A 9,938-nucleotide genomic window follows, 5' to 3' on the forward strand; every position below is an offset into this window, starting at 1 on the left:
GTTGTATGAACATTAAAAGCTGCTGTTTCTGAGGTGGTTGCCTGGGAAGCAGTACTGAGTAGCTTAGTTCTTTCGTCCTTGAGCAAGAACAGGTCAACATCACTGTTGTTTTGGTGCTTTCATCCAATTTGGTGTGGTTTATAGTAGTCTGTTACTTATAGACCTGCCAATAAAACAATATATGAGCTGGTGGTCAGAATTTACTAACAAACATGTATAATTTGTCTACTGTATGCTTGTATTAGATATAATATTAATAGGTTTTCTCAATTAAGAAGCATAATAGTAAGATATTTATCCTGATGTATTTATGAATACTAAATAGTGGTTCAAGCTATGCAATAATGACATATGATTATCCTAATACCATTATGTGTTTTTTATTGTAGGTATAATTAGCTTTGAAGCTTTTCATCTGTGAGTCTTGCCAGAAGAAGAGATGAGGAAAGCCAGCTGGACTAGGAAGAACTTTCTGCTTGTGGCAGGACTCTCACTTATAGGTGTCCATTTTGGAAGCATGCTCGTGAACTTTGTTGCAAAAAAATCTGCTCGCTCACATTCAGAAGCTAAAAAGGACAACGTTTGTGAATGAAATAGCTTACTGCTTGTCATCATGTACCAATTTCACGATGGGGTTTAGCTTTGATGTTAAGAGGTAGAAGCTGAGCAGTCACAGAAATGTTGTTGGTGTATGTTACTGTTTCACATTTAAAACCATCCTTGGCTGCAACGAATTAAAATGTACTATATTAAACGTAAAGTGTGGTGCATTATAGGTCCCAGCAAAAATGAAATCTGTTTTGATGGCCAGAATTAAAATCTCACTCTGAAAATGTCTCGTCTTGAAGCTAAAAAGGCTCCGTTGTTTATTAGTGACCCTTTAACTAAAGTTAGTCAGCCACTGTCCCTGCTGAGTGGCATATTAAAGTCTTGCTATGGTCCCGCTGGTAGGCTCAAACAGCTGCACAATGGTGTGGGAGGCTATGTTTGTACAACCTCACAGTCTTCAGCCATACTGAGTCGTCTTTCCTTCAGTCATCCTGCATTAAGTGTCCTGACGGCCTCTGTACAGAACCACATATCTCGCTTCAGTGACGGGGGCTTGTTTACTGCCATTCTTTGCTGTAGTTTGATTGAAAACTTCAGAAGCCTAAATGTGGCCTCTGGCACCGTTGTTAAAATAAGCAAACATCTTTTGAGTTTGTGTATGGACTATCTCAAATCCGAGGCCTGTGGTTGCCGAGTATCTGTCGATTTTAGTGGTGTCGAGACCCTTCGTTGCTTGGTACGTAGCGTATTAGCGAGCAAACCTGCTTGCATGCTTAACAAAACAGAAGTTGATCATCTTGCCACGCTGATTTTAAAGGCTTTTATATTTACTGTGCCGTGTCATGTTGAGACAAATGCTGTTTTAGGAAAATGTGTAATAGTACCTGTGAAAGGCACAAGAGTTGTGGATTCTACAGTTCTTCCCGGACTGCTGATAGAAACACCCGAAATTCAATTGGCAAAACCACTTACTGTCAAAAGGACTTGTTCAGGCATGGTCAAGATAGCCCTGTTCTGTGTGTCCATGTCAGGAGACTGCTTCAGCCCCGGAGAAGGAACTCTAACAGTCCTTCATGGAATTTCTCTAGAAGCATCAGAGCTAAATCAGTTGCTTAATGTAGGAAAGCAGCTGGTTGATGATGAGGTTGGCCTTGTGGTGTGCCAGAAGGTTATCCATCCGTCGTTGAAACAGTATCTGAAAGAGAACAATGTCGTTGCAGTGGACCGAGCTGGGCTCGCTCTGATGGAACCCCTGAGCCTGATGACAGGTAACAAGCAAGTTGTCGGTGCTAATCAGTTGTCCTTAACGCTGATCTCAGTGAAAACCTGTCTTGGCTGGTGTCACTGCAGAGTAAGGATTCCCTTACTTCTGTCTGTATCCTACCTTAGCAAGAGGTGACTTCTTTGGAAAGAATGACATTCTTCAAGGCCAGGCTGGTCTTTTGCAGACTCTAGTGATGACACGCTGCACATCTGATTACTGATTGCTGCATGAGGAATACCCAATTATAGTAACTGTTTGCAAATGTAATTGTTTTCAGACTCTTACTTCATGAGAATAAAACAATTAGTTTAAAACAAAAAGGTGTCTTGCATTTTGAAAACATTGGGTTCTGTTCATAATTTCCTGTGTAGATTGAAGTGTTAGGTTTTGAAGACTATGTATCTTTTAAAAAGCCAAGAGGAAAATAGTTTGTGCGTTATGAAATGCAACAGAGCCGTTCTGATGGCAGTAATACTTGCTGTTCTCTGCTTTTCTCGATTGCACAGGTTCAAAGCCTATCGCCTCTATAGACTTGTTGGCACCTAGTTGCTACGGAAGTTTGAAAGATGTGTGCGTGGAGAGTTTGGCTTCAAAACGCTTTGTGCATCTAATTCCGAACGAGGCAGTTGTCTGCAGCTTGATACTCTGTAACAGAAATGAAACTGCATGGGATGAATTGAAGGTAGGCAAATTTTATGGAAGTCTTTCGTGAAGAGTCATAGTTTTAATAGAAAAATAAAGTAATGAGAAATACAGATACAGTGAGTTTAGAGAAGTGATTTTTCAGTATGTAAATGGAGCCTAGAGTTTAGGTATACAGTTTGCAGAAAGCAACTCGAACACCCTTGTTTCTGGAATTCAAAAATCTTTGAAGTGCTCATGTTTATTTAATGCCTCTATTTTTAATACAGGAAGTTGTTTAGAGACAGAAACGTTTTTCACCTGTTCTTGAGGCTAGCGCTGGATAAACATGTTCATTCTCATTACTTAGTTCTATGACAGCATAAGGAAAAAATTGCCCAGCAAAAGCCCAGCAGCAGTAGTGGTCAAACATAGTTTTGCATTCAATAATTGCTCCAGAAATGTCATTGATACTGATTGACTTTTATATAAACCCCTGTTTTGCTAAAAGAATTAAAAATACGGTGCTTTTTTTTTTATTTCTGCTTTTCCATACTGAGTGTGGACAAATAAAGGTAATTTCTCATTAAGTCAGCATGGTTTTGGAAATCACTCAGCAGCTTTATATCCACATGTAATTCAAGTTTAGGAAGCCTGTACCAGAAACTACTGAGAATTTTATCCCAGTAGTTCTTTCAGTGGGGGCAAATCCTGTTAATCATGGTATGTCTAACGACCAATTCGTGTGGTTTTCAGCGCACCTGTGAAACTGCAGAACATGTGTTACAGTTAACAATCAAGGAACCTTTGGCATTGTTAGGAGGTGGCTGCACAGAAACTCACTTGGCTTCGTACATAAGACACAAGGTATGTAAAACATAAGGATTTTTTAAAGCTGCTTAATATTCTTAGGAAACAAGAAGTTATATAGAATTACTACTATAATTAAAACACTTGTCTTTGCTAGATTTTTCTAGATTAATGTTGCATTTTTGTTGTCTAAGTACTAATATAAAACAAAGGGGTCTATTTGAAGCACTCAGTGCTAATTACATCTTTCCGGCTTGTTAATACTGTATTTGTACTTGTTAATCTATCTTTAGGTATCTATTATAGCAAGTGCTTGCTTAAGTGTTAAAATAAAAACGTGTGGAATTTTTACAGCGATAGATAGTCGTGCAGAACTGTGCTTTGGCTTGTGTAGAAATCTTTCTTATTGTGGAATAATCATCACATGAACAATTTTTTTAGTTAGGACCAAAACATCTGTTAAAAAAAGGCAACAATACAATATAAGTTTGATTAAAATTATTTCTGTAAAAGTGTTCTAATTTTCTGTTCTCCTGGTTTTGGTTTTGTTTTTTAGAGTTGTAGTCTGTCTACCAGCAGTTTTAAAGATCTAGATTGTTCTCGGACGCAATACCAATTGGTTGCTGATGGTTTTTGCCGTTCCCTGGAGTCTGTAGCTTGCTCTCTGAATCATGATGATGGAGAAATTCTTACAGACATGGTTTATGGACACTGTTGGTTTGTTCCGTCAGGTTTTTCCTCTGTCTCAAATTGGTCAGATTTAGTTTCAAAATGTGGCTGTGGGATTAATGGTAACACTGAGAATCTCAGCTGGAGGCTTTTGCGAGGCCAGTGTGGCTCTCCTGTTTCAGGCTGCCCTGAAGAGCCCTCGGTAAGGGTCGCTGACTTTTTGGCATTAGACTGTTTTGCTGCAAAGTGTAGTGGCCTTCAAGTAGCTGTGGAGACAGCGAATCTGATTTTGGATCTTGCGTACGTAATTGAAGATCAAAATTAGTTCTGATCTGATGTGGATTGTGATGCGGATCAGGATACTTAATTGAAAGCAGTGTAATATATAATGTGTTAAGATACTTTAAATGGTTAGAATATGGGCAACAGACAGAAATCTTTACTTAAATGCCATCTATTTCATTTATCTCATTTGTTAATCTACTGTGCCCTCAAGCATTTTCGAATGTTTAACACTTTGTTAGGAACTGCTAAATTATTAGTCCAATATACAGTGAATCATAGTAACATGACTTACAAGTAGTCAAAAGAATGACACTTTGATATTCCCTCTGAATTAAGCAGTCTTGGATGTGTGCTAGCTCGGTGGCATCTTCAAAGGAATGGGAAAAATGGATTCACTTGCTGAGAATACTTACGGACTAGAATTTATGTAGTCTCAGCAAAAGCTTTACACATTCAGACAGACTCTTGTATTGCAGCAGAACTTTATCACTGGTATTTTGAATTTTGTAGGTAAAAAAGGCTTTCCTTAGTACATATCTTGAGCCACTTGTTTTCAATTTTTGTTTGAGGATATGTACTATATGTAGTCTCTAAATAGCTGGAAGATTTTGATTCATATATGTAATTTATCAAGTTATTAAAACTCAACCTGGAGTTCTTAAAGTAGCAGGTAGGTAATAGAAGATTTGAAAAGAAATGGTAGGCTCTGAGGAAAACCTTTTGCAAAGTGCACCTTGATTGTCTTCTGTGGAATACAGGACAGTTTATAAATAATGATGTTTCTATCATTTTGGCAAAGCTGCAAGAAAGAATGTCCCACTTGCTGTTCAATTAACTCTTTGTGCATAGATTTTCTTTTAATCAAGTAAGGCTTTAAGCTGCTCAGGCTTGTTTTGATCTTTAAATAAGGCTGGAGACTGAATGATTGAAACTTTTTCTCATTTTCAGCTTGCATGCAAGATCAAAAGGCGTGTTACAGTTTCTTGCTTAAACTCATTTTCTTTACCCCTTTTCTTCTCTCTCTTTGTTTTCAGTCACAAGGGACAAATTGTTCATGATATGCTTTTCCAGAAAACACCCAAGTTAGTTTTAGGCTAGTCTGCTTATTTGTTTCCTGGTCTCTTAAGTTTTTAATATATTTACTGGCTATAAGTAGTAGAATTGTTTTGTATAACTCAGTTTTGAAACACGTAATTAAAAACAGTTCTTTAAAGAACTTTGTACAAAAGTCTTTAATTTTAAGAGCATAAATCATGTTCTCACTGGAAAAAGTGAAAAGTTATTTAAAGTTCTTTATCTTGTTATGACCTGAAATGATTGCTTCAGTGCTACAAGGCATCCTTTGGGAATTGGTGGAAGAATGTTACAAGGGTTGAGATAGAGGCTGTTCCAGGTTGGTTACTGAACAGGCTGCTTTCATATCTTGATCCTCCCATATACCATGAACCACGTGAAAACATCGGGAATAATGAAGGCAAACGATGGTGTCCATGTAAAGGCACAGAAGAATCTTGGTAATGCCTCATCTAACTGAGCCTCTAACTCACTGTTCAATTAGTATTTTACTTCCTATAATAGTAGCTTGTTATGCAGTGCAAAAATGTTTAGTGACTACAGCTGTGAAGTGAAAATTAAAACAATATTTAAGTAGAAGTAGTTGCTAGTGTTCTTTTGTCTTGGTATGTGGAGGTTGGTTCACAGCTCCTATAAAACCATTGTTAACAGATTCTATTCCCCCTTCCTTCAGTTTTAGGAGAATCACACATTAGAAAATTGGGGAAAAAAAGAAAAAAAATTGAGTAGGTAAAAATTTATTTATACCTGGGCCAAAGATTTTTTTCATATATAGATAGTTTTAATAACAGAGAAGTTTTGTCTCCCATTGTGCCTGGAAAGGGTAAATAAGCAGCTGACACTGCTGTTCATGGGCACTTCAGTTCTCAGTTGTGCTACAGCCTTCCTGAACCTGTAGTGGATACTGTTACCCCTACCCTTAATGGGTACCAGGAGAAGTACAACTTTGGATACTGTTTAAAATACAAGTAAATAGAATTTTGACAATCCAAGAGCAACATCAAAATAGCTTTGCTGAAATCCCATGTTTCCTGATAAAAGTTCAGTGCAAAAAGGATGGGTTTTCCCCTGTTTTGAAATAGACAAAATGGAATACCCCATTTGAGTCCTCTGAGATGCCACTATGTTTTTATTCCTGCTCCCGTTGGATTTAAAGTTTAAGTGGGGAAAAATGAGCATTACACAAGTATTTCTAAGAGACAAATGTTTTCTGTTTGTGACCTCAGTCATGTCTGTTAACTTCCACAGACTGCTCAGTGGCTATTAATATAAATTTTAATAATCCTATGGGTGGTGCACAAGAAAACATTCATCTCCATTCTTCTCGGCTCTTGGTGCTCCAGGCCTAGCAGGAGCAAAAAGAAATGCTGATATTATAATCACTGAGGTCAGCATATTTAAGATGCCAGTTTAATGTAATTGCTCCTCTGTTCAATATTGCAGTTTTCGTTCAGTATTTCAGCTCCTATTTGGCATTTCAAACTTCAGAGTGAAGGAGACCTGAAAGTCATTAATTTAGTGATCTTCAGTGTTTCTGTTGCTGCATCCTGTGTCAAGTAGGCATACAATTAAACATTGCTATTTTGACATTGGCAAAGAATGGAGAGTATCTGCTTTTCACCGATTCTCCTACTGATCTGTGAATTTGTAGAATCACTCTGAACCACATCTGGTGTGTGTGTATTTCCCTATTTATAAAATGGGATCAAAGATAGCTCTTCGTGAGACATAGAGATTTGTGGGTGAGGAGATCTGAGAAAAGTGATGAACTACTTGCTGCAAAGGAACAATGAAATAGATGATTTGAAACAAACTCAAATCCTCGCTAAAATATTACAGTCATTTCATTAAGGGAACTTTGGCCAGGATTTATGTAGACTCCTTAAACTAGTCTGCTGGGTAAAACTCTGCTGTTCTCCCTCTCTGTTGAACCTGGATACATTTTGGTTTTCTCTGAAATTTCAGCAGCAGTGTTGCCTCCAGTAATCTAATTTGTTGCCTTACACTTTCAGTGTCCCCACCAGTGTCCAGCTTGTGGCCCTGTGCAGGGTTGGTTGAACCTCATGATGAGCACTGTCTGACACCTCAGTAATCCTTAGTGTGTCATGTATGTCCTTTGAGTCTCTGCTCTGCATGTGTTTCAGACCAGATCTTCGCATGATGCTAACTGGTGTACATCCTTGGAGACAGGGTAGAAACAGATTGTGTTCAGGAAACCCAACCTGACTGTATCAGTAGCATAACACTGTTTTCTCAGAGGAGTTTGGGCATTTTTTAGGCTATCCAGCCGTTACAGTGTTAAATCTGTCCCGATAAGGGAAGAGAGTATTTACTGTTGTCAAAATTTGTAAGAAAAATACTGCTTGGAATATTGCAAGCACAGTAGAGCACATATAAAACATTTCACCCTACCCAAAACTGGAACTTCTGAATTTAACTTGTACCTTTATTTTGCTGTGCTGAGTAGCAAAATGTATTTGTCAAGCTTTCAGCAGTGCCACATGAACTGAGTCATGCAAGTACTACACTGTTCTATCTCAGAAAAATCAATAGTCATGAGTCTGTCAGTGTCATAGGAAGAACTTGAACTGGATGTGCATTTACTTCTGTTCTGAAGATGCAGAAATGGTCTGGTTCTATTGCAAAGAGACTGCCTCCAGCATGCTTGTAATCTGTGCAGACAGGCTTTTTGACAAGTCACTTGCTACTCACAATATTTATTTCTGGAATTTTTGTACCTTTTATCCAGTAATGTAAATCCAAGTTATATCTCTGCTGTCAAGCAGGTAGAAAAGCTGAACAGTACTAATAAATAACTTTTTGGCCAGTAATACTGTGGTCTTAAATTCTAAGTGAAAAAATACCTTTATTTTTTTGTCTGTATACATTGCACTATTTAAATTAGTCATGCACACAAGCTTAAAAGTATATCATAGAATCGTGAAATTGTTTGGGTTGGAAGGGACCTTAAAGACCATCCAGTTCCAACCCCCCTGCCATGGGCAGGGACACCTTCCACTAGACCAGGTTGCTCAAAGCCTCATCCAGGCTTTGAGCCTGGATATACAGATTATATACAGTTGAATATACAGATTTATTCTTTATGCTGGAAGCAGAAACATAGTCACAGCATATGTAGATAGAGCCACCATGTCATTAATCCAGACACCATTAAAATTAATTGCAGAATAGGTTCCAGCGTTGGGCTGGGCACTTTTTGTCTTTAATTGTGCTGCCTTCCATTATTCTTGACCTAGATTTTACATTAAACATATACAAATGTCTTGTAGGCATACCTCCTGCAGACTTTTATTTTCATACCTCAGTATGAACATTTTCTTTATAAAGTTGAACTTTCAACTTGGCTTGCCCAAGAAAACCTTTTATTCAGCTTTCTTCATGAGCCTTGAAGGCCACAGCAATGTACCCTCTGGCATCACTGAACCCATTACTGGTGTCTCTGTTATTTTCTGTTCTGACAACATCAGCTCTCTTCATCTACTCCTCAAATGCCAGCTTCTTCTAACACTATTACACGTCGTCTGCTAAGAATTTGTGTGGTAGCAACTTCAACAGCTATTCCTTATCAATACTTTTACAAACCATTAAGTCTTTTACAAGTGGAGAAGCTGGAACATCTCTCTTTCATCTTTAAAAGCCATTATTAGTATCTTCTCCCTTAAGGCTTATGATGTTTGTCTCCTCTGTTGCTCCTGGTGAGAACTGGGTAAAGGAAATAGGAGGTTGAGGGGAAAAATTGGCTGCCTGGTCTGTAGTGATGACTTGACAAAACTCCTGACTCATCCCTTGTGGGGCTACGCAGGATCCTCTGCTGGTGGATGGTGTACTCGAGGGTGATGACTGAGTGTTTTTTTTCAGGGTATTGTAAGGGCTGTGGTAGTTCTTGAAAGAGACTGATAGTTTTTGCCTCTCAAAGTCACACCCTCATTTATTAATCCTTGTTCGTGTGCCAGCAAATTCTAAGCTCTAGCAGGGTTTCTGCTACATTTGATTGGATTGGGAGGATGCTTTTGCAGGTCAATCTCTGTGGGTTTTCCGTGGCTAGCTGCCAGGCCCCCACCCAGCTGCTCACTCAATCCTCGCCTCAACAGGACAGCGAGAAAAAATAGCAGGAAAAAAAATCTGGGTCAAGATGAGCCTCCTTCCACCATGTTTCTCACATTTTCCCCCTCACTCCTTGCTGCCAAGTAGCCTTTTGACCCTTTTTAAACCCTGTTTATGCAGAGGTGCTCCCAGTACGGCTGAGGGGGCTGGGCTGTGCAGCCCCTCCTGCTGACCCTCTGAAATACCTTGCAGGATGGCATTCTGTGAGACCCCGTAATCACTGAAGCATGTGGGAAAATTCCTGTTTTAAAAGAAACGTGGTGTAAAGAACAAGGAAGGGCACTAGAGATGTTAGCAAAGCCTAATCGTGCAGGAGGTGCTGGGAAAAAGAGATTTTGCTGGTGTGGTGAGTGCTTGGGTGGAGGCAGGGGGGAGGAGGGCACGTGCCACTCCTGAAGATCAACTAACCAAAAGGGCTGATATCAAGAAACAGGCAGGGGCAAAGAAAAACCCAACTTCTGTTGGATGTGGGTAGTGTAAGGTGTGTTGGCTGATGCTCTTGGCCTGTACCAACCTCATGAAGTCCAGCAAGGCCAAGTGC

General features: G+C 39.1%; 1 protein-coding gene across 1 annotated transcript; it reads left to right on the top strand.

The window, feature by feature from the left end:
- Nucleotides 1–832: 832 nt before the first annotated feature.
- Nucleotides 833–4,238, top strand: MKKS (McKusick-Kaufman syndrome). Its single transcript, XM_010147450.1, has 4 exons — nt 833–1,817; nt 2,320–2,495; nt 3,191–3,301; nt 3,801–4,238. Exons 1-4 carry the CDS (start codon nt 833–835, stop codon nt 4,236–4,238), a joined length of 1,710 nt encoding a protein of 569 aa, XP_010145752.1.
- Nucleotides 4,239–9,938: the final 5,700 nt, after the last annotated feature.

The sequence above is a fragment of the Eurypyga helias genome, unplaced genomic scaffold (genome assembly GCF_000690775.1).
Source record: "Eurypyga helias isolate BGI_N326 unplaced genomic scaffold, ASM69077v1 Scaffold46272, whole genome shotgun sequence".
NCBI classification, from domain to species: Eukaryota; Metazoa; Chordata; class Aves; order Eurypygiformes; family Eurypygidae; genus Eurypyga; species Eurypyga helias.